The 26,037-nt window shown below is 42.4% G+C and overlaps 2 protein-coding genes across 11 annotated transcripts in view; one reads left to right on the top strand and one right to left on the bottom strand.

Moving 5' to 3' along the window:
- The window catches only part of Ypel (Yippee-like), a 35,195-nt gene extending 20,116 nt beyond the window's left edge, over positions 1–15,079 (bottom strand). For 3 of the 4 annotated variants that reach the window (XM_022810283.2, XM_086992131.1, XM_086992134.1), the window contains exon 1: positions 14,938–15,079. The gene's annotated coding sequence lies outside the window, so the exon portion shown is untranslated. The remainder of the gene's footprint in view (positions 1–14,937) is intronic. The other variant, XM_086992132.1, reaches the window with a different exon arrangement.
- LOC111252419 (uncharacterized) lies at positions 1,630–24,698 on the top strand. 7 transcript variants are annotated; one of them, XR_015329692.1, is made up of 4 exons: positions 6,462–7,620; positions 7,769–8,865; positions 11,132–21,332; positions 23,978–24,698. XR_015329692.1 is itself a non-coding variant. In XM_086992130.1 (2 exons), exons 1-2 carry the CDS (start codon positions 16,472–16,474, stop codon positions 23,984–23,986), a joined length of 477 nt encoding a protein of 158 aa, XP_086848256.1. In that variant the 3' UTR covers positions 23,987–24,698. The 7 variants fall into 7 exon arrangements, 1 of the variants encoding a protein (XP_086848256.1); XR_015329693.1 differs by having other exon boundaries at positions 6,462–8,865; positions 11,132–11,383; positions 12,468–21,332; XR_015329696.1 differs by lacking the exons at positions 6,462–7,620; positions 7,769–8,865; positions 11,132–21,332 and adding exons at positions 1,630–1,958; positions 5,285–6,395.
- The last annotated feature ends 1,339 nt before the right edge of the window (positions 24,699–26,037 follow it).

Raw genomic sequence — 26,037 nt, 5'->3', positions numbered from 1 at the left:
GCTATTTTAAATACATTGTTCCTGCTGTTACTGTATATCAATTACAGGTGCTTTTTTGTTAGTTCTATGTTATATATCATGCTGGATAAGCTATTGGAGCTTCAAAATCAACTATATCAATGATTTCAAGAAATGCAGTTGATGCTTAAGCAAATCGAAGGCTACTGATATAGCTGTCGATCTGAAAAAGCTTTTTTCGAGTCGACGTCATTCTAACCAAACTACCTCATATGATGCGTATCTTAATTATTAAAGAAAAAGGTCTCACACAATTAAGATCAATGAGCATTATCGCAACGAAGAAGAGTCATTGGATTAGCGTTCTATCTACGATATTTACTATTTGCAAAAAAAAAAACACCCAATATAACTGCGTCATTTCTGAAGCTGAGGCTTAACATGACCATCCGTTTTAAGGAGATTGCAAATCCGCTATTGTGGGGAGCGGACATGCCTGCGAAAGTTTGAATATTATTGCAGCACCAATACCCAGCTTAGCTACTTGGAATAAAGAGACTTGAGAGAGACAAATCAGTCAGTATATGCTACTTCCGAATGACTGCTAGGCTGTATCGGTTTCTTACGCCACAATATATCGTACTCTCAATTAGATTATATTGCAGAATCAACCGTGGTAATAGTAAAACAGCACTTTTGGTAAAAGCCTAAAACGGCAAATGAGAGACAGTTTAATTACGAATGTCAATGTTAACGTAGACGACCTTACAGCGTCGCTTAGTCAAACTTCGAAGGCGAGGTAAGCAAAGTGATGGTAAAATCTATTTATTACAACCATTATTGTAAATGCTGTCTTAGAGGAAGGGCACAAAAGCAATCATTTGTTCTTCGCAGAGTAGGATCAATTCCCGCTTGCCCTAAGCTCCGTTTGGCGAGCTAGTCATTCACTTCGGAGCGGCGACTAGCTGATTTTCGAGAACATCTATTTTCTCATACTGCGAAATCTTCCAGGCTCATATGGTTCTCAGAAGAAGGGCCTGAGGAACAAATCAGACGTTTTGTATCCTTTTCGTGTTATCAATGCAGGCTTAGGGAGTCTTCTTTATTATTGAACTCTTGATATGAAATGGACTGGGTTCAGCTAGCAGCCCATAGGACATCGGAATCCATCGAGGATCTCTAGCCCAGTGGTTTATAACAACCTTGTACCCAGTTCGTTTGAGGTTACAGGGCAACAAAAAGTGCTGGCTGCTTATCCTCCTTCACAAGGAAATGCCTTGGCAGAAATTTCAGTGCGTAAAAAAGTCGTTATCCAGGTACATGACCATAAAACCGTTGTCGCTAGTCAAAATACGATGCGTAAAGACCTCAGTCGAATATTCGAATAGCTAGATCTAGACCATATTTACCTTAGTCCGTTAACGTTCATTAGCGCGATGGAGCTTTATAACTGCACTGGCGGTTTCAGCAAAGAATCAAGAGTACCAATATGGTCAATCTCTGTTGTAAACTAACGATATTTCACAGAGCAGGAGCGTAACACAGCGTACGTTCATACTTCCATCATTTTATGGTCCTATATTCTGTGAGAATGGCGACGGCCTTTAAAAACGATTTAGCATTTACAAGGATACTTGCCCTACTGCCTCTCACGGACGTGATACAAAGCTGCTGCAAAAATCACGAGGAAAGAAAATCAACCAGCAGTTGCTAGAGGAACGACCTTTAGCAGAGATCAAGGTTAATACCGAAATGGCAATATTCACCATATTGCCTATCATCCGCATATATGATACCATTAGCCGGTATTTCTTATTGCTGGCATGATTAGTACAATGGAAGTATCTATGCTGAGTAAACCGTGGCGCCAGACTGAACCTCGACGACATGTAGCGCGATTCTCATATCCGTATCTATAACGAACGTTTTCATAAACGTACAGTTGCTGCGATAGTGAGTCTGTTTAGCGCGGTAAACGGCACAATCAAAAACAGACAATCGTAAGTATGTTGCCACCACGCAATTTTCGAAATTTCGCGCCTTATCTAAACTGCACCTAGGAGGATACAGATATACTTGATCTCCTGAATTTGATTAAAAAAGAACAACCTTAAAATCATCTGGAGACGAATACCCATGTAATAAAATACGGTATCACGAAAATGACGTGAATGTTATGTACAGTGTTAGTACAACAATGATCCTCTTCACAGGGCATTTTAGCTTTCCCGGTTTCGCTGACGAAGGGATCGTTCTGCTGATGCAGCGGTTACCAATGTTCAATGTATACTAGGCCTTTTTACCAGTAGTAACGAGTTGAGAATATTTTTCAATTGTAGATAGTAACATGCAGCGATAGCATAATAAAATAGTGCCCGCACTGAATCAAGATAGCGTTCCCAGTATCTGATAAAGCTAGCTATCACATGTCTGGCAGATTACCGTATCATCAATAACTGTTTCAAACACGGATGGATCTTCTAACCCATTACTAGGTGCATTCCCTTTGTCATTTGGGCGCACCTATGATTAGGTTTGCAGGCATGTTTAGGAACACTGAAGTAGTCAGCCATCTGAAAAAGAGTATTGCTTCATCAAAGAACTAGCATAGTTGATTTTCCACTTAATGTTCCTTCGCATTTTTTTTGCTAAGACCTGAATTTATCTACTAGCTCTTTTTCAGCCTGGTCCTGCAATATCAAATTTACTCGAAAAAATCGGCAGGCAGAATGAAAAATGCACAGCCAAATATCGGAACACAACATTGAGAGAGTTTCACTCTCTCAATAAGAGTGTCCTTATGCATGTATCGGTCTGTCCCTTGTAACAATTTTCGACGATATAGTTGCGATACTTCCGTGCACCATAAATACGTTGTGTATACGTGCAGCTTTCCAGATTTTTGATAAAAGTGTTATGTCGACCTGTGGGATTTTTCGATTTTCGTATACGTGCGCGTGAATGGATGTCCCTTGAGCTGTTAGTGTGTATAAAAAGATGACAACGGCTGGAAAAACGCGCAGAATGGAACGCGCTTTTTGTCAATTCGTCCGAAGTCTAATGGCCGTTGTCTGCTACGTCATTGAAGGTGGCACATACTTCGAATATAGTGATAGCTATCGTTAGGTTGAGGACGTATTTTATGATTTGGGCGCTTCTTGTGACGCCATACTACCGTAACCATCATTACCTTTGCGTATCGATCGTGCAACATACTAAAAGATAAACTGGATTAATTGAAGACACCGGATTACGAGAAAGACATTATTACTGATTTGTTGTCGGTTTTCTATAGAAATACTGACTCTCTCTAAACTAGCCTGATTCTTAAATAAATTGCTGCAAGAAGGTGTGGGAGTGAGATCAATGAACTGCTCAGCTAGCAATGAAATAAGACTGAACACTCCAAAGTCAATCAACCCGCCACCTGCTAAAAAATTTTTCACAATTTCTTAAAAGTTCTAACAGAGTCTTTTGAATAGCTTACTCATGGTTTCAGACTTAATAACACTCCTGATAGCGACCAGTGTCACACCAGAGCAAGGCCCACGTTTGCTATTACCTTTGATGCACCTCAATCAGTGAATATGCGAGCATGTTAATGGGAGTTTATGATATGCTAGTATTCATAAGGGATCGAAGCGTGACCACGTTTGTACAGCTTCACGTGTCGATCTTTTATTGTATAAATGTTTGATTAAAATTACCTTCAACAGAGTTCCTTTTGCAACTGCTCTTTTTATCGTGTTCGTTCTGCCTCCCTGACCCCGTTATTCTGCGCCGTACCATTATCCTAACAGCAATGGGGGTTGTCATCTGTATGCCTCGAACAATTCAGCGCCTCTAACGAAACTGAGATGGTCGGCGTTGCAGCGTCTGCCTGTATTGTTATCGAACACAGAGGTAGCCGAACTAGATATATATATCAGCACATTCGTAATGTATATATGTGCTTATTACGTTGCTGTGTACACTTGTGTGCCCGAATGAGGTGTTTTCGTCGTAGAATAAATCACTTGGTCTAGCGATAACAAATAGTAGCTATAAACCGTAAACAATTAGAAACCGTGGAAAGCAAAAGATTGCAAAAGCACAGCGGAGATCAGTCTCAAGTAAGCAGAACGCGCATGGATTATGGCCATTAGACAAGCAACCACAAGCTGATAATACTACCACAGATCGATACTGCCATGTATCAATCTATCCACAAGTATAAATTGATGCGTATTTTGCCGCAAAGCGCAAACTTGGAACTTTATAGATCAACTTTCGTTTTAAGTTCTAACATGTTCTACGTATGCCTCAACAATCATATAGTGCAATATAGTAAAATAATACATTATATATCAATCATTTGAGTGAGATCGTTACAATAAATGTATCACGAGAGTATAGTTGTTAATACGCCTAACAGCAGTTTGCGCTCAGACCTGTTATGTCATACGCTAACGGGTAACTCCCGATGTATATACAAATCGAATTTAGAACACGACGTGTTAACTTAGGTTGAAATTGCGTCTGTATCCTTTCGGTCTGATAATCCCCTCCTGATTAAACGTCGTGAGCATAACATTTTCCAGTCGACTCCTTCAGACAGAGATACGTTGTTCCGATTAAGAACTTGGATTCTGGCACAGCGGAGTGAGACCTACTCTGTCCCATGAAATATAACTAAGTTAAATTCAAAATAAGTAAAATTCGAAATAATAGTCCATTGCATTTCGTAACTAGACATGGCAGAACCTGGTATGCATCAATCGACTCACTGCATTCGGGTCAGACGGGAGAAAATATTTACATCAGATATATTACACTAAGAAATCATTGAGCTTTAATCGTATTAACCTTACATTTACGGAAGATAACTTAGCCGAAGTAACTTTTACTTACTTGAAACATCTCGCATGCGGCAAGTAACGGAAATGAGCTAAATAGATTCTCGCGTTAAAGTATCCTATGTTTGATTTGATTATCTTTCCGTAGCTTCTAAATACGGTCTATTTAGCAAGCATTGGCTTGAGAAACTAGAAACATTCTCTATCCAATAGCGTAGTTTACTACGATCGATCACAACAGATCGTGCAGGTTTTTAATATGTTCAAACAATGAACACACACCGCAAACTAATTCGCCATTTTTTTGTTAATACGTATAAACATTCACACGTCCGCATCCAATGATTATAATAAATGTAACAACTGTAATTAACAATGAAGGGCGTTTGTTTTAGGCTAGATTTTGAAAATACATTTGGTGTTTAGTGTTCTGCCAGCATCATTTAGACTAGAGCAAAATTTTCTCCTCACATGGGTTGCGACATTTTCAGGGCTTCGACATGTATATGTGGCTAAAAGTAGAACGAAGATTGTCTACAACGACAGGCAGATCTACATCGGCGATGCAAGAAGTCTATTGTTGACGGATGCAGGCCGCTGCATACCCGACCAGTTTCGTCGACGCTTTACCCGGTACACAAGTACACCGTTGCTTCAAGTGGAACATTGCCAAGGACAATAAAGCATGTAGGACTAGAATATAACAGGAATGACCGACCACTTACGGAAGTGTTAGGGAAGACCATACCGCCATCAAGGACAAAAAGATACTGTGGACTTGGAAATCTAATACCGGAAATGTCCGCTAAGCTAATCGCACCCTAGGGTAGCTTATGTCACGACCGTCATACAGGAAAACACTGCCACGACAAATTGCGGATACCTGACGGTATCTATTACTAGAGCATACGATTTAGGTTAGCAATCGCTACGCAAAAAAAATCTATGGCATGTACCCATAGTATACTGGAATACAAACGGAGACTTGAAACGCTCACGCCGATTTGTAAACCACACTTTCCAACTATCATTATTGAATAATCCTTGGTTTTCGAAACTGAGAGAACCATCCTCGTTAGAAAACTGTACTTGCGACTGTTGACCCAAAGTCCAGCCGCAATAACCGTGGGCTAGATGCAATGAGCAAACACTTTTGGATATCCTGAATCGGTCTATTTGGCTATGTGAAATTCACTTTCCTTCAAGCAGATCAAACTCCGCTTTTTCTGTAGACTCTTCTCTCAGGCGGGTGTTGTCGTTAGTATGCTTGCGCACAGCCCCATGGCATCGGTTACGCCAGGATTGGTAACCGGTGCTCTCAGACCGCGCCGAAGTCTGATGATACAGCTCTGTTTCGCTATACAACCCTATAATCAACATGTTCAACAGTGATCATTACCACCGTTTTGACTCATTGTCTGAGTCATGCACATTGTAACTAGTTTACGACGGCAACAGCATTAGAAAGCGTAACATCTACTAGCTACCATTGGTACTAAAAACAACAACAATAACAACAGGACGGATGAATATTCAATATGTTCGATTCGAGTAACTGTGTAACATACAGGAAAAACGAAAATGGTGGGCAGAGACAAACAGGTGAGTATAACAATTATGTTGTTATCAGTAAGTATCTGCCTATGGTTTAGCACCATATATATACTTTACGCTAAGTTATACGTAGGTATTATAAGCTTTAAGAAGCGTAACGCCTATACTGCGACTCAGGTCAAGGCAAGCCTGCCGTAAAGCGTAGTAGTCTCGGAGTGGTTATTCCCACCGCATTCTTAGAGCCACAGAGCAGCCGTCAGCGCACTTCTGCATGTCTTGCAATCGTATCAACAACCGCAGTATCAATATGAACTTTTTTCAAAGTAACGCACATAAACACATCGGACATTTGAGTGTCTGAGTGCGCATCTGGCCGCGTTTTCTAGAGAGGGTGTAACACCAGTCTGTTTTCTATATGCCAGAAGTAGCTAGATCAGCGGCCGCGCGAGAAAACAGTCGGGCCCGCGCAGCTTAAACGCGCTAGAGCGCAACCGGCCAGACAGGCTGACGGGTGGATAGGTGTTTTCGCCTGCCGCCGGCTTAAATTCTATATAGTACAGGCAAGCTAAATGTCGTTTGTACGCAGCAGCTTGTTGCTATTATCACCATAATACGCCACAGTTAAAGCTCTCTGATCGGTGGAATATCTGCCATAAAGTACATTGTCTAGTACAGGTTTGCCATGGAGGAAGGTTAGGTATTTTTTTTTCTTGTGTTTATAGGTATCCAGGTCATTAGAGTAGCTAACTTTAGGTATGACAGTTAAACTAAAATTATACTAATCAGCGAAAGTCTTAGAGATATAAATTTGAGTGGGGTGGATGTTTTGTTGGCATGGAGAACTGCGTTGGTGAATGCCATAGAGCAACACCACTGTGTAACAAGCGAAAGAGTATGGGTGCCGTGTTGTTTGCTAGTCGCAGCTGGGACCGTAACAACTCAAACGCAAGTGACATTTGAACTTGATCTGTCGACGTTCCATTGGAGATGGAACATTCCCTCTGATAGATCTTACGATCCACGCTGTGCTTGTAACTTGCTTGATGCGTACGTACTTTTGGACTCTGGGCGTATTATAGAAGCACGGGTGAGAATGTAAAATTTTTTTGTACCTACAATCGGCTAAATATGTCCGTTGCAGCCTAGACACGTCAGTTCAACAGAACTCTCCTACGATGGCAAGAATAAAAGGGGGTCCTCATTGACTCGAAGGGTGTGCGCGGTATGAAAAATTTCCGGATATCCCATTTAAGGCAGCAGAGGATCAATTCGGGTACATTTTTCATTGCATCGACCTTTTTGGCACTATTCCATTTTCGTATATCAATTTTTTTTCACCTCCATTGGGGGGGACTTCCCATATGACTAAACCATGTATTCGATCTTTGCTATCACTCATATCTAAAGCCTTCTCTTCGCAGCATTCACCGGTCGTTATTTGCTATATTCTATACACGCGACCAGTGGCAAGTCAAGCGATTGGCTGGAGCCGAAGCGCGGTCATTGTAACTGAAATCGATAGAATAGGCCGCTGGCTTGCGTATTTTTTCGGTAAATGGCTGGGCCGGCGCGCTTGCCTGCGATAGAAAAGGTCGTCTGATAAAAGTAGTCCCGGTCAAGCATTAAAATACCGGAGGCAATATTTCCAGATCAGGCAATGTTATTTAGACAGCAATAGTTATGATAGCGGTTGTAAAGCGAATATCTACGTACGTACATAGATATGTCAGCGCGACGCTGATTTTGGTGGCTTGAACGTCGACTCGGCGCCAATCATTCAACCGCGTCAACATCTAGTCACCGCCAGCAGAAAGAAGTTAAGGCAGGATCAGCTGCAGCCGTTGTCGCGCCTACTCTTGTGGCCATGGCAGAAGACGCAGTTCTCAGGACGCGCGACTCCCTTCTACTCGGTGTCAACGGCCTTTAACTATCGACGTGCAAAATCTTCAAGAGTGAGAGCGATGCCTGGATAGCTAGACCACAACTATCTAGTCAACCACGTAAGCGACTAAACAGGCGGTAGTGTCATCAACAGCCGCGCGAGGACCGCGGCGATACCCGGCCACCATCAGTTGCAGCCATTTGTTACAGGGCGTCGTATTCTACAATGATGACGATCGTAACGGCGATGGCCGTTATCTGAGCGAATATCCCAAAGGCTGCCTCGAGAACGCAGTGGTTCTGGCGCTACGGTTTAATACGCGTTACACTGCTAAGCTGTTGGTGTTTACTACGGTATTGCCTCGACAGTAAGGCAAGGGGCTTATTCGAGGGCAGTCCACTGCGGACGGTGGGTGACAGGCCGTAGAAATGGTGGTGGATTGCTTTGAGATGGAATCATGTCAAAAAAGAAAAAAAGCAAGAACAACGTCAAGCAGTAACGAATGTCGGCTGTGTCGACAACACAGCATACTGATGTCTGCGCGTCCGATATGCTACGATGGGGTCGGTGCATCAAATCATACGTGTTTGGAGTAATCGAATAGAGTGCATTTACTATGGAATACATATAGATATGGTAAGTTAGTGAACTTATCACAACTCTCTCAAAAAAAAATGCTCTCATGAGAAACAACTATATAAAAAAAATACTGCAAATACAGTTGTGCACGCATATGTCTATCTATTTATGACTGTTGGAAGATCTGAATTTTTATGTGCAGCTTTTATAATAAATACGCACATACGTTTTCCTGCAAGCTGACAGTTATTTAAAGTGGAAACAGACAGAAATCTTCACAGAGCAGACAACCTTCTTAAACGATCATTGTCCATGATTACCTTGTTTCAGGCTTTTTCAATTCACTTAGTGAAATCTAACCGCATCACTAAGGTTAATAATAATAAGCGACGCCAAAATCTATTTAAGCTATAGTCCAAAGTCACTAGTGCCCTCCAATTGTTTATCTTTGTTGAAGTTATTCCATATGCCCGAACGCTGGCTGAGCTCTAAATTAGCAAGCATATGCTGGTGTCTCGGTGCGTGCCTGGTATGGTTTTACCCAAAATTCAAGCTGCTAAAGATACCTGTACCATGGACCTAATTTGGCCTACCTGTTCACTCATCACGTAACCACCCATCAAACTCATGATCCTGTCGTTCCACCGTGTGTTTGTCGGACTCTGCGCGTGATCCAATTGTGCGGAATAGATCAAATTTGACAAACGCGCCCATAGAAATAAGAGATTACGACATATTCGACAACAACAACAACAACAACAGCAAAGATGTCGTTACACTCACTTTTCCCCTTCCGAGTTACATTCGATTGTGAGACTGTTAACCAAGAAAGACAAGGCAACAAAAAATGACAAGCGTAGTCAAGTCGAGGCGTTACTGAAGGGCTTGCTTGCGGTATAGTTCACCTGCTGCCGAGATGGTGTCAGGAAAGTTTATTCTTCGTCCTACTGTCGCTAAAAAAGCGGCGATCGAAAAGGCTCACCCAGGCCTTAGTGTGAACTCGGATATCTGGACCTTTGTGGAAGAGCGTTGTGTGATTGATTACTACAACCGCATTAATGTACTTTGATGGCCTCGATTGCCGTGCAGCCAACGCCTCATTCGTTCGTTCGTCCATGCTGTTGTTCTATTTCGAACTGTGCATTCATTCCATTACATCTTGCTGCTGCCACTATTGGCAAATCGTCGGTATTCTAATGTGCCAGCAACATCTGCGCAAGCGGAAGCATTGCACTCGATTGATGGCGCTTCTGCTATTCAAACATCGCAGATTTTTCGGCGGGAGCATCCATTGTTTATTTTTTTTTTCTGTGAACAGAAACTAACTATCACGTTAGGCGTCTATTGTAGCTTTGATAGTCATCTATAGATGCGGATCTTTCTCACAAACTCCTTCAGTGACCGACGATAAATCTAACCTATCCGAATGTTGAGTCATCCGTGTTGATCGACTATAGCTATCCCTGCCTCCTGATCAGAACTTAGCAGCTACTAGCCATCGCTTGTCCAAGCCCTTGCAATTCTTAATCTTGCGCAAAACTTGCAGCCATCCACAAATGAAGCTTTGTAGTCTCCCAGCACCTACCGTCTGTATTTCGTACGGAAAGTGATCACGTAGATGGAGGCAGTATTGCATTGCGCAAGCATTCCCGACCTTTATAACGTATTTACTAGCAGGTCTACCGGCTGCATAACTCGTTTGGTAACATACTTTCAAGGTTTGAGCGCCGTATTTTTCGGCGTTTTTGTCGTTCTTTCATGCTTATTTTAGCTTTCGTTCTCTGCTGGTAGTTATTTAACTCATGCTATTTTCAATAATGCAAAGGCCATCCTCGTTGTCCTAGTTTAGTTTAAGGTTAACCAAAGTATGAGACAGGTTCGCCCGTAAATATGAAATCGTCACCGGGGTAGAGACGCGAGTATTCCGTTGGCGAAGGACTGAGACCAGACACAACTGACACGACTGACTTAGGTTAGCTGTGTAGATACGTGAATATATATATATATATATATATTAATACAAGTCGTGCAAACCAGATATATGATCAAAACTAAACCATGTTTGCGTTTTAATTATGTAAGCTGGTAAGCCTAAGCATTGCACCTGTTTACGATTACCTGATAACAGTAGCACATCCACATGATAAGTTGTATGACTCGCAATCAACGATGAAAATTCAAGCGCATAGATACATCCCCCGTTGAAAATTGCTTCCTAATTACATATACACGTAGTTACATATATACCAGCAATGATCATATATTTCCTTTGACCCCCCCCCCCCCCCGCGTTCCATCTTGTGGCCATTCTGCGTGTCTGCAGGTATCGGTTCCAGGTGCTATAAGGTTCGTGGCCGCCACAAGAGAGCAAGCCGCGCATTTCTACCTTCCAAACCCCGTCCATATAACGTGTTCGCAGACACGTACACACCGATAGACTAAGCACAATTATTTAGTCAAACTCAACCCACCAGACCTCCACAGGCTCATGTAATCAACCGAAGCTACGAGTAGAAATGGGAGATTCGAGAAAGTGAACTCGTAGACAAGAAACAGCGGAAGTTCTCATACCAGGGTAGTACTTACTGTGTAATGAATCGAGTAGGAGAACGTTTGTCGAGCTGGGTCGCAGTTGGGCGATGGACCCAGCAATGGGACCGACGAGACTAGGTCACAGACACTGACTGAATACCATAACAAGTAAAGCTTACAATATTATGTAGTGATGCCGATGAATGAATTTGAAAGTAGAAGCATTCGTAGTAGACATGATAATAACGATACGAAGGAAAACAATAAGGAGCACGAAAGTATCACCGACGCTGCCGCCGGTAACCAGGACCCGCCTATTCGAAATTATTCCTAAAGATAAGCAGAATCAGGAGTATATTACAGTAAATACGAGCGGTTTAATTCCGATTGGTAACGATAACCGCAGAAGCGCCAATAGAAATAGCCGTTCCAGACAACAACGTCCACTACTCCCTGCTCCGCACATGGGGCGCACAACACCAGCGATCATTAGGAAGCGTGCGGCACCACAATTAAATACAAAGCGGGAGCACTAACCAATATGGCTGAACAGTAAAAACGGACAATATCAATAACAACAGACTTAAGTTTGTATAGTCATTTTACTCGTTATTTTGATAACACAGCTAAATCCGTTTACGGGTGTTCATCTGTCACAAATACACACAGACAGGCCGCCTGTGGCTAAATGAACTCGTCGTCGGATACACGTTATAGAAACATACGCATTAACTATCATCGTAACTGTTTGTAGATGCTTAGTAAAAAACGTGAACCAGTCATGGCTGTCGTGCCAGATACACACACGTGTGTCTAAAGCGTGCCGTCTTTCTTGTTGCCAGTGTATATAAATTTGTTAAGGTCAAATGAAACAATTCGCTAGTCTAGGAATGGCAGAGGACAAAGAACTACGCTGAAATGTATACATATATACTTGAAGTCAATACGAAATATTTTTATAGTTGCCATTAAGGCCAAGTACGTGCGCTGTAGCCACCCTAAAATTGTTCGTAGAGAACATCCATAACAAGACCTAGCGCAACAATAACAGCTATCATAGGACCAACAGGTCTACATATCGATTCAGGCACCCTAGTAATTGCAGCTCTGCATTACGATTATAACAGGCAATGGAATTCATTGACATCAGACATCTCCGGCATCTTGTCATCATAGTGAGAACTGCCCTCGCGGGCTCGGCCATTTGATTTTTCTGAGAAGTCAACAGTTATAGCTTTAGCAGGCGATTTTTTTACCCCGAATATGTCATCCATGGCAATAAGGAACAATTCTAACGACAGCTCGACGACAGCCAGAATTCGGTAAAATCGACTTCACAATAATTAAGGTGTGGTGCTTTGTTCTGAGTGCGGACTGCTAGATAAAAACTGCTCATACGTCATTTCCAGTTTCAGTAATCACATGCATTGCCTTAGACGTGGTAGCCTATCTTAAATATGGCTAATAACAGCGGCCGCGGGAAAAAGATCACTCAAGAGCATACGCGGCATGTACACAACCAGCAGAAACCATTAACTACCATCATTACAAGTTCCTGGGAACAACAAAAATGTTCTCTGCTACCAGAGCGACAAAAATATATGTGCTCATGACTCTAACGGCAATGGTGCGCACCAGTTTTCCCAGGTACATTGCCTGTTACCTTCTGGCCCTGTAGAGAAGAACGAAGTCACCCAAGTCTAATGCGAGCAAGTGAAACTCCCAAACCGCAGGACTTGCAACAGTCCTAACACCACGGATGATGGCAACGTTGGTAACTGGGTCTGTCCTAATCTTGCAAGTTACAACATTACCGACACCGAAGAACTCTATTGTCTGTATGTACGCTGTTGTCACGGAATTAGGAGAAAAGCCCCGGCGCGTTATGGGCGTCGGACGATCATACCATGACGCCACAATAGCAGCAAGGCAATAGAATACGAACGAGAAGAGTACAGGTGAAAAATAAACACATCAGAAGCCAGGAAAAAAAGCCACAATTTTCTCCCTTAGTTATGATCCAGTCTCAGCACCCTCTTGTACCCGCCATACATCTAGCGCGGGTTGTCTTCCTCCCTCCCTCTTCCCCCCGGTGTACACAGATCAGCATCAGGTCACTCGCCGTACGCAGCTCATCGCCTTCATTTCCCAGTCGCTGGCCGGCTTCGTCGACGCCGCCGTTGCAAACGTCGACGTCAGCAGCCACCTCCGCAAGAGCGACAGGAACAACGCGAACTGTTGCTATTGCCACCAGCAGCAGTTCATTACGCGGCAGCAGCCCATACGTTACGGAACAGCCGACGTCGCCAGAACGGCAGTTAACTACCGGCAATTGCTGGGATTCTGCTCGTCAACAAGCCCAGGTTCAACGACCGACGAAACCACCGCCGCAGCTAACATTGCAACAGCAATAGGCAAGGCATCGTGGCATGCGACGGGTACCGACGCAATTCCGAGCAGCTGTGTTTGGCGTCTGAAGCTGCGATCGGTCGCTCCACCGTTATTCCTGCGACAGCGCGACCTACGATGAGAACTTTGCAACTCCGGACTCATTTGTGCCGTGTCGTTCAGCTCCGTGTGGTCTGACTGTAATTTAACTATGATTATTATGAAATCGATAATCCATAGTGTTAGTGGGTGTGACCTGTTCGATCACTCACCGAAATGAAAAATTAGCTTCGTTCTTTACCTATCTGTCTGAATTTGCGGGAAAATACTTTACTACAAACGTATAAAACTCATCCCGCCATCGGACAAGTACCGCATTTCTTACTACTATTACTACTGTAATAACAATGTCGTCGTCACATTTTTTAGACAGTTACTTCAGTGTACGGCTGTCTATTGTTTGTAGATAATATTTGAGAGTACTGTTGATATTTGTTGGGACGGACACGGCTCTTATGAGCCCTTCAGCAAGTCACAATACTGATTTACACATACTAAGGCCGATTGTATTTTGCACAGTACAATTTCGTTCGTTTTCTGTATATATCTGAATAGATATACGTATTTATACCCTGTATTACTCCGTATCTACACTGATGCTCGCCCCTATGTACGTGCTCCTCCTGTTATTGCAGCAGTCTACAAAGCCACATAGCGGGACAGACGAACAGTAGCGGAACGGACAGACTATGTTAGAGATGGCCTGAGACGAGCCAGCAGTAGCCTCCATTAAGGCTTAGGTCCTGGCCTTTTTCTCTCTCAGTTTGCTTACCGCCAACTAGCTGCTTCCGTCACCAGCGTTTAGAAATCACCAGCCGCTGCTGGGATCCTTGGGGGTTCGGTCCCGTTGATCCCGCTGCGCAGAAGGCGGCTGCTGCTGCTGCTACTACTACTACTGCTACTAGCTACTACTACTAACTACTCCTGCTACTACTTTTATAATCTTCGCAGTAGATTCTGGCCGCGGTCACAATCAATGGTGAAGGTGATTCTGATAATTGATCCGAGATCGACTGCACAGACAAGAATATAAAATATAATAGACGTCGTATGGGAGCCCAGGGGCACAAAGACGGAAGACCCTTTACAAGAAATAACTGTGGTAGTATTCAGTGCCTCTCCCTTTAAACGCTACATGACAGAGCCTACCTGGGTGACGACGCTCCCGCGTAGAATCGTAGCAGCTAGTGAGACTGTCCTCCTGAAAGCGGAGTTGATCCGTAAGTGTTGTCAATAGTTGTTATTGTTTCAGCGGAGGAAATATTTGCTTTTGTAATAATCATGGAAGTCCTCGAATCTGTCGATAATGGAAACAGCACTCGGGGTCAATGAAGATACACTCTCGATGTGCGCATATACGGCTACCGTTGAATACCCCACTTGTAGTTGCCTGGCGTCCATCTGACGACGACGACGACAGACTACTACGTTGTTTTGTGCTGCTGCTGCTGCTGCTGCTGCTGCTGTTGCTGCTATTTCCAAATTCGGTTTTCGCTACAGCGGTCTGTCCTGTAGAAGCGAATATCACAAAGATATTATATAATAACTTGCCAGGATATTATGGGGGATGCCTGTTTCACCCAACTCGTTGTTACGCTAGGTACATAGCAGCAACGATGAATGACACCAGCTACGACGGCAGCTGCTGGCGCCGGCGAAAACAATTCAAATCGACTGGTTTCAGGGTAGCTATCATACGCTAACTAATTTTCCCATTGTACACAAGCGTCAACGTATAGCAATAGTACTCCAGTTCACTTTAGTGCCACTCGAAAGCCATTGCGCTCAGTGGTTGTTGCATGAATAACAGCAGTATTAGAAGCACTTAATCGATCACTACCCACGCCTACAACACGAAAAGCTCCGTCTTTCTGTGACAAGATAGGTAAATGAGACGACAACAGTCTAACCCTCCACTAACAGCTAGTAGTTAGCAGTAGTTTGTCGTCCCTTGTCCCTTTTTCTCTCCCTGATAAATCGTTGTTCCTATTTATTGTCGTTATTAGATTCAGGTGTTCGATGTTGCACAGAGGCTGACAACATCGACGGCTGTACGACAAAAAATAGATATGCGACCACTTTCAAGTGTCGTTTTCGGCCAGACTCGATACTCGTCGCATCAGTTAAATATTCCCGTAGTTGCTGTTGTTGTCGCTTGTTTTTTATCGTCGTTGCTGCTGTTGCCGTCGTTCTCTTCTGTAGAATTCACTTTAATACTTGCGGTAAAGGTGGTTAGTCTCTTCTGAATAGCTAGCCACAAAGTTGTCGAGATCAGGCAGCCAAGAAGCAAACGGTCAGCAATCCTTCGTCGCTCTGCTGTTTCGTACCAACCACAGCGCACAGCTGATCCTCAGCAGGGCACACACAGGAGGCTGAGGGAAAGGGAGACACTGCGCTCGCGCAGCAGCAGCATTGGCATACAACGCCACTAACACGAACACGGCGGCTGGTGGCAGTGGTGGCGGTTGCAGCAGCGCTATCACGGAGACAGCGGCCAACGGCCCACGACGAGTCGACCCAAAAGCTACCCGTACGCGCAGACAACAACACACCCTCACCATAACACTAGAATCGTTTACTCTCTACCGCCGCCGACTTCAATGGCCACCATCGCGTAACCGCAGCGCTCCGCTTTTGCTGTACAGAAAAAGAACTTGAAGCTGACGGTAACGGAGCCATAGAGATGCTAGCCGCTGGAGTTGTTGTGTTACCTCAGCAGCAGCAGCAGCAGCGTGGCCAACACAGCATCAATACGCTTTTTATGGCCTTATTGTTAGCTGAATTGTTGCTGATGTTGCGAGCTGCGTCGTGGTGCTACCTGCACACGTACAGAAAAGCAAATAGCCAGCCGTTACCGATGCTAATACGCTCTATGTATGGCTGTATGGTGGAGAGCAGTAGAAAACGACGACCGGGAAAACCCTATTATCACCCTTTCCACTTACACGACGATGCCAGGCCAGACGTAGTAAACGCGCGCCATCGACGCAAAACGCGTCCACATATTGGCACACGCCAGAAGAAAGCCGCCAAGCGCGAACTGGAGGCAGACGGCCAGGCGACGATGGACAGTGACGCACAACGGAGAAGGAACGACGCGAGTAAACGGTTGGACGAACGGCTGGCCAACAGTAGCGGCAGCAGTTTCTGGGTTAGTCTGCTTATTCGCCCCATATCCATATGCATATGCAGCTGCCCTCCTTGCTGCAGTTAATAAATTCGTTGTTAACTCTTAGTTTTTGTAGTAGATACTGCGACTTTTCCGAAGAATGAAGAACAGTGAAATCGAAAACATGGGGACCAGCTGGCTACCTTTGTTAGAAAACGCCAGCTGAAAGTCGCCAACAAACCAACTGCTGTCGCTGGGCCTCGGGCGAGAGCGACAAGGACAGCTGCAACAGACAACACCATGGATGAAATCGTGTGACATATGTTCGAGACACAGGCGCGGATACTTTAAGGACAAAGAATGACTAGCAAAATGAGAATAACGAACAGGAAGAAAACGATAGAAAATTCGTTCCATGTTTTCGAAAGTCTCACCTACCAAAGACTACATGTATAACCGACATGTGTCCAAGAAGGGTCGACTCGCATGTTTACTGTTAATACTGCTTTTATTGGCAATTAAATTCGAAGCCCATTACGACACTTAATAATAATAGACCGAATCTTTTGCATCTGTTGCCCGTCGTGCCATCTTGTACTTTTGTCACAAATAGGCCCTTCCCGTCTTCGTTCGAGAAACAAAATATAATCCTCAGCCATTCTCAATTAACATGACCTTTTGGAGGACATATAACAATGTAATTTTAGAATAGATAATTTGTACTGTTGCTTCGGTGAATCGGCGGTCAGGTGGTTTCAGCATACGCAGAAATTAATTAGTTCATAAGGCCGGAATAACTTAAATGAAACTTGCGGCAAAAAGAACTTAACATCTGATATGGCCAACCCAGACAGAACGGTACTAGCAACTTGGATAACGCAGACATGGCGATAACGAACCAGTTTCGAGTACTAATCACCGTCTGAGATTGCTTTCATCACTGGATAGACATCCTTCACTCTTATATATATATATATATATATATATACTATATAGTTCTGGAAGAACAGGATTCCCGCTTTGACGGTTATCTTGAAGACGGTCGATGCCCAAAGTTGTTCGACTTGTGCCTTCACCTGCATGATGACTGTACAAACAAATTTCATATGTTAAACACGCTATATGACAGCAGAAAGGAGAGAAAAATTCTCCTAACAATAGACACGCGGCTCGTCCATCTATGGACACTATTCGTCTCAAACCGCTTGCAAAGCTATTTGTCGTTCACATGATAATGTGTTATTGAAACGCGACCAGCCTCTCCAGTTATAGTCTATATATAAAAGTAACACCGTACAGTACGTCATTGACGCTGTTGTTGGCAAGCAGTATGCAATCGAATCGCAATGGTCCGAGGCTTTAGACAGAGCGTAAAAAAGGCCCAATGAAAACGAAAGAGACAGACAGACAGACAGACAGGCAGGCAGGCAGGCACGTAGCCAGTCGCTAAGCTACACGGCCACTTGCTACGATCTGCGGTAAATGCATTTGCTGGTACACGTAAAAAATAACGAACACAGCACTGACGGAAATCGACGGCGTTTCTCGAGATGAACTCTACAGAAAGCAACGGACAATAAAGGAGTTATCAATAGACAGCGCGAGAGCGGCAGAAACTTAGTAGAAATTGCGCGTCTAAAGGAGCCAAAACGCCGACAGATTCAGCGAGAGAAAGAGAATGGGCGCAATGGGGAAGAGGTTTGTTGTCCCCGAATTGAGGGTCGCTGTGTCCGCTACTAGGAACAGGGTTGTCGCTAGGCAGGATCTGCCGCGGACTTTCTAGAAGGTATGCTCACGCTTTCTCACTGGCTTGCTAGCTTGCAGGCCAGTGGATAGATACCCAGGCCTCTAACCAGAAAGGACTACAGGGTGATCTTCGAACATACACGCGCACGCACAGGATGAGTTTGCTCACGCTGAGGGCTTTAGGTAACATTCTGGCTTCGTTATCGGAATTCGTAGGACGATTTCGGCGAATCCTTAGATGATGCTGATAACGCTGACAATGATTCCCAACTGCAAACCTTTCCGAAAACAGGCATTCCGATAGGCCTCACATCGCGGTGTTTGCTGGCTTTATTGCTTTGTAGGGTTCGAACAACTCCAATAATCGAACCGAGTAGGTTTACACTTGTAATACGAAGTATGGACTATTCACTACTAGAATAGTACCCATTTTATTAATACTAATAATGATAATTACAGTAATAATAATAATAATAAATGCGAATCGTAAACAGCAGGAACAAGAACAGATAAATGAACTGATTGCTGGCAGCAATATATTCCTTTCATAAACCTTTGCAACAAATATATGTTTGGGAGCGACCATTTTTTCTACTGCTAGTCAACGTCCTACTATTCTTTTCCAATTTTTGCTTTTTCCTCACCACTTTTATTTATGCATCCTGGAATTGGAAGTAACTAAATGGGTCTGCAAGCGTGTAAAGACTACTAGGATGCTTCGCAAGGTTATTGAGAGTTCGAAAAAATATGACGAGTAGTATTGCTTGGGAGCATCATTTTCGCAGAGACGACAATGATGTTATGTCTTACTTAAAGGAAAGCGTACGTCTCTGCGTACGCTCAAAAGCGCTCCCTTATTGAAAAGCAAAATAGGTAGCTAGATTTTATAACGTCAAATAGGCCCGGGAAAGAGCACCTTAAAGGCCGACAGGTATATGGGCAATAATTGTTGACCCAGACCCATACTAAAACGTCCTATACGTACGTCGAAGGTCACAATGGCGATGCACAATATGGAATAGCGGCATCCTTCTACAAGTAGCCTTAACAGCAGGACGGTCAGTGTCATAGGCATAAATCTTTCCAGATCACGCCATGAGAACATTCGCATATTCGAATTAATGCATATAGCCAGCTTCAGTCGAATTTGTATCAGTGTAGAAACCTTGCGAACCATTGAGAAGTGAGAGCAGTGGTTTGACTACTTGGTATGTATTACTTTAGTCGACTAGACAAGGCAGCCTTAGGACTGGCAATATGAAAGTAACATTTGCATCCCTATATCCTGGTGCTCTACGTATGTGCACACCCTCTTGTAATGGCAATAGTCGTTGTTATTTTTAGGTAAAATCTAAATCTGGCCGCTGTTTCCGAGCCGGGAAACCTTGTTCAATAGCAATACACGAATTTTCTTTTGGAGATCTGGATCTCCGTTTTGCTGGCTCTAGAGATGCCAACGTAAAGCGAGTGAGTATCGCCCCAGCACACGTTCTGGTACAATGGGTATCTGTCGTAAATCACGCACGGATCTCATCCTTCGCATGGAAAAGCGGGTTCAAACAGGAGACGCAGAACTCTCGTCAGGCCAAGAAGGCTGTCTTACACTATCAAAAAATTACAAGTCTGAATATTGCTCCTTAAATAACACCGCTCGACCAGATTTCGAACATCTACAGCGAACTAAATTGTTCCATTGCCAGCCAGGTGTTGGTCCTTGCGAAGGTCTATTAGTAGTGATTAATGAAAAAATCGACGAGTGAATTCTAGAGGTCCCTTCAAAATATTGTATAATTAGCACGCAAAATCTAGATAGACCCGAGCCTATTATAGCCCGATAGCTAGCGATAAAACGAGGTTCGAAGGAGCTTATGTATTTTGCCAATTGCGGCCTTGCTAGCTTAATGTAGTAAACTGGTCGCCGTTGGATAAGGCGTGGATCATAAAGAATAGGATAGCTGTCCTATGTTAGGTTTGGTCTGATGTAGACAATAACCAACTACCTGTAACAGGTTCTACGACAAACATCTAAAGACACGAGTGTTATATACTACTATATGAGTGGTAGAAAGATAGTAAATTCCTCATTTCCTGATGACAGAAATATTTTAATAAAATAATAATGTTTATAATATCAAAAAAGAAAATAGTAATAAAAATGGAAATTGGGTAACTTCACCGCGAAGTGCTAGCCACGAACGAGCATTTTGGAAATATGAACTACTACCCCAAGTGTAGCTATGAGCGGGTCCGTTTAGGGAAATATGCACTTATCAAATACACAGTTTCATGGATTCGATAGGTGTGAAAATATGCTCTTTTAGGGAGCAGTGAAGTTTTCATTTTTTCGTCCTTTTATGAGCTTGCCTAAGATCGAGATATCGTACTTGCCCTTCTAGGTCGTAAGAACGAACTCGCCAAACACAAGAAGAACAGGTCACGTAAACATATCATATATATCCGGCTGACATATTCGTGGCTATAAGAGTTATCATAGAATTCTATATATATTTTGAATTATCTGTTCACAAAATGATGTTGTAACCGCAGCGTTGTTAGTCGTCTGGGTTATACATGTCGCAAGACTGTCTGCTTATACAGGCCTCTCAGCACTGATATTCAGGTTTACTCAAGGGCTGTGTGATGCTATAGTCATATCATTCACAGGCCTACGTACGAAGACAAAAGAAAGGTAAGTAGAAGCATCTTATTAAATAAACGGACAGACCAATCGTGGGTGTCTTCAGGAACTGTGCCAAAAATATCGAAAAGGAATATAACTTATAATTTAATAAAGGACGTGACCTTGGTTACTTATATGGCCTGCGCTGTGTGCCAGAGGCATTCTTCCGTCGTGAAATCTCGTACAAGTTACTAATTAAATGGTACGGTACATGACACATTGTTCCACCGTAATGAACTTCAACGTCCAATCCGCAAACGGATTCAATATAATTCTTCTTCGAAATTATTGGCGATAGATAAGAAGAAGCCCCTGCATGTTCATCTTAGATGTTTTGAAACGCTGATTATTGGCGGGGTTCAAAGGCTTTTTGGAATAGTTAGGAGCTATAGTTATATTTTAGCTTTGATATAAATATTGTTTCGAGAAGAGGGCACGCTTCCTCGAAAGCACTAACGACCGATTTTGTACTTATAGAATTCTGATTTTACTTTCGACAGCCCAATATACAACATATAACTAGATGTTGGATTTTTCTCTCAGCTGTTTCTTCCGGGCATTTACCGCTCGTATTCAGCAAATGTAATAACAGGCATCTGCTTAAAATAAATGAGGTGTTTTAATTGTATATGATGTATATAATATGAGTTTTGTGTAGTATAATTAGACAAGCTATCGATGGCTCATCGTTAGAGGATTCGTGGCGTCTAATAGACTCGGACAACTATATATAAAAATATTTGCGATACATTGATATACCAGATGCCTCTGAGCAGTAGTTTCGCTTGATTAAGACATCTTAGTTATGGCTTAAGTTACTAAGTTGGCTTTATCTACTATGTCGTCTTTAATCGATAGCATATGTATAATTGCTAGTGTTCAGTTGCCCACCCGCATTGCCTCTTTCGCCATTAGTCCCTGAGATGTCTTTTTTAATAATAAATAATAATAGGACAATATTATTTCGTGAAGACATCTGAGATCACCGCCGTCGCGGTGTCTTGGACGGCTAGACCTCTGGCTGAGAGAAGACTGATTTGAAAATATATTGCGCAGCAAATGTGCTTTAAAGGCGTCTGTACGACGTCATCAAGAAACCACTTATGCATACAATTGTGTTCCGCATACAAAGCAATTCCGGCTTCTCCGGATTACCTAATTATACAGTAAAACTCATTACATTCAATGTAGAGATGTTTGTTTCTTATTCACAGAAGATCTAACCGTAGCGAGAAGTCATCATGGCTCTGAAGTTTGTTTTTTTTACTTACTTTGAACAGCACATGTCTTTCCAAGTGTAGGGTCCATGTGCAAAATACACGCATGGTGGCACAATGTACACGGCACAGCCAATAAGGCCTGTATTTCGCTATTCACCAATGTCGTCCGCCAATTAGTGTATAATTTTGTTATGTTTCGAAATAACCTTCGACCATGGATTACTTCTCCGGCCTTCAGAAATTATCCGGCGTATTATTTTTTCCGTTTGTACGCGCACACTTACGAGGTTTTTTGCGAGTTATATATTCGAGGAATCATCGGCCCCTAACGTAACTACTGCGTCGGTTTCTGGTGGAAGCGATTTGCTTTTCGTCCTTTGTACATTCTTTGTCTCGTTTAAACTGATGGAGAGCACACAGAAAGCTCAGACATGTCTTACAGACTCTTACAGAAGTGACCTGAAATGGCCTGGCGTAGTATTGCATCAGATGAATCAAAGCCGGAACACTTACATAACCATGTTGAATAAAAAATGGGAGCTGATAAGCTGCTAAGCCCTATCTAGATTTTAAAATTGCTCTGAGCTCGAGAACGACTCAGAGTTTTAAAGTTTTACTAACTAATCGTAGCAATAATAAAGTTGATAAGAATTATATACATACTCATCAAGTTCAAAGTAAGGGCTGATTGAATTCCCATGAGTGACCTTTAGCATGTGTTGATATCCGGACTAAATGTGGTCACTTATCCCAAGCAGTACCGTTTACCACGTTCTGCTTGTGATCTTAAGTTTTCGAAACGTTAACGAAAATAACGTTAAATCAATTTTCATACGTGAAAATATTTATCATAAAATATGCATACTTCAAACAAAAAAACGTGATCAGAATCGACTAACTTCAAGATAACCTCACTTCCACGAGTCCTGCGGTCATTTCTGGATTTATTTTGGCAAAGTAACTTAAATATGATTATTCGATTAATCCTGTTGATGTATCATGGAAGATTGGCGGCATGGAGTTAGCAAAGTTAGGCTGTATATATGCGTTTCTCACCGAACACAACTGTAGCTTGGGGTCTATTTATCGGTGATAGCTAGTAAATATGGCGGATATATGCGTTTAGAGCGCGCAGTCTTTCGTTCATCTACGTCGCGAACAGTAACAAAAGCTGGATAAAACACATTTCGAAGAAACAAAATTGTGGGTATGCGAACATGGTAGGGCTTATGGTTTTGTGCATTCCATAGATATCCTCATTATGCAATTATGTTAGTTAAAAGATTTTTATTAAGAAAGAACTTCAAGCCTGTCTTGAACACGTCAAGGGGACGTTTGTTGACCCCGGGAACTTCACTGCTCACCCATATTTCAATAACTGCATGTTAAACTGTTATCAGGTATTATACTAACTATATTGTTTATACATTACAGGTTATATAATGTTTCTATAGCCCAGATGACTCGATACCAAAGCTGGCATCGAACACTTAGCGCAAAAGAGGCGATTTTCCGCTTTCGACAATTGCATCGAAATGAATACATCACGTATGAGTGCTTCAGGATTCTGCGCGAGTTATTTCTAGCCAGACCAAGACTGAATATATCGGATGGGCGAAATATGGACGCGCACAGAAGAGACGAAAAGCCGCTAAACGTTGCTAACATCCACAAGCAGTGCTATCAATATGGTAATATAGATAAAGAAATAGTAATCATCAGAACTTAGTAAAGTGAAGTTGATTTTCAAAGCGCTTGACCATCAGTACCGGCTTCTATACCTGAAATTTCATGTAGTACTTCGAAAATAAAATGCTACACCTTCTCCGATAGACGCGTTCTAGCCGCTAGAGATGATAGTTGGACCTGGAAATGGCACACGCTGCTAGATATATTAGATCATACGTGGTTCTCTATACTAGTAGATTTTCATAATCTTAAGACTACCATTGCCTTTGAGATATCGACACGGTTTAGTGGTTTCCACTTAACCCAACTTATTAATGCGAGCAATTAATTTTCACAAGTTGTTTTGTTTCACTTTTTCAAGTTTTTTTTTAGTGAACGACCTCTATGAGATTGAACTTCTTTTCATATGTCACATAACCTGGCTACGCCAATAGTAGTAATAAAAATGTCTATGACATTAAAAACATTTGTTTGACGTTTATATAACTAAAGTTACTGCAAATAAGTGAATAATAATCAAAAAAGAATAGCTGAAATAGAAATTTTCTAACTTTCGACCAAATATAACAGGTAAGTATTCCACCTGGTCTTTATGTGAGCTTGCAAAGCTGTTGGCTGCAACTTCACTAAAAAAAATTATTAAAAGATACTTATGAGCAATTATTAGTTAGAAATATAAAACACTACGTTCAGATAGTGCAGTACGAAAGCAAAGGTATCGGAGACGGAATGGGCTTTAGCGCCTCCTGTTGGAACTAAGCATATATAGGCAGTAGAAGGAAAATCATTCGTGAACTTGAGCCTATGCGGAAACAAACGTCACTCTCAAATTGATATTACACTGAACTATGTCAGGCCATACATAAGGTAAATGTTGGTGGATGGCAAAGATATTTCCGTGGCCTACGTCTGGTATACGACAAAGGTGCAGTGCAATTTTAATATAGTATCTTAATAAGTGCAGCATAATACTGCGGTCATTTAGAGAGCCAAAAATCGATAGTTTGGCCCTTATCGACACATTTCGAAATATGACGTAAAGGATATTCCTGATAACTAAATTTGTTCACAAAAAAAAGTTAGACCTTCATTTAATGCCTTTATCCATTTCATAAGTTATACATCTTACGGCAAGCCACAGTAGCATTAGATAACAATCATCATCCTCAGTTATTCTTACATCATTGTCAGTTGTTCGTGTTTTTTTCGTCTCGAGTTTTAACCTTATAGGCTTGATATTAATATACAAAATAGTAAATGTTAAATATCATCACTATCACATAATAGTAACAATTCAAACGTTTCAATCTTTTATCCCGAATCGCTGTTACAATCTTCATCAACAACGATAACAAGAGGTACATATGAAGTTCACAGCCCTAATACTTCAACTGCAAGTGCGACGGCAACTGTTTCTTTTCCAACTATTTACTTGCCTGCGTATCATTCATTGGCAAGTATCAAACTGTTTCCGACTCTCGTGCGGCGTATGAAATATTTGCGTATCTTATAGGTACAAACAGAGCGAGCGAGCTCGGTTGTTATGGCGATGTTGGCAAATCACCAGAATGCGCGTTGTCTCGCCTCGCTGCGCCATTCTTAATGTTGAGAATATGTATTTGTAAATGTGTGTGAGTGTGAGATCCAAGCTGATGCAAGAATCCCTAGCTAGTTGGAAGAAAAATCCCTAGACAACTTAGTAGCTGTGAAAAAGCACATTAATAATAAACTTTCTGTCCAATTGTCAGGAGTCTTTTTCAGAGACTGAGTACCCTGTGTATTCCAGTTGTCAACAGTAACGGCAG

This window comes from Varroa destructor, unplaced genomic scaffold (assembly GCF_002443255.2).
Source record: "Varroa destructor unplaced genomic scaffold, Vdes_3.0 BEIS01000006.1, whole genome shotgun sequence".
Lineage (NCBI taxonomy): Eukaryota > Metazoa > Arthropoda > Arachnida > Mesostigmata > Varroidae > Varroa > Varroa destructor.
The sequence above is the reverse complement of the archived record's forward strand: the minus strand, read 5'-3'. Positions and strand labels throughout refer to the sequence as shown.

What these genes read in the sequence shown, in the direction of transcription:
- LOC111252419 (XM_086992130.1), top strand. Translation starts at nt 16,472, where the DNA reads ATGCTAGCCGCTGGAGTTGTTGTGTTACCTCAGCAGCAGCAGCAGCAG.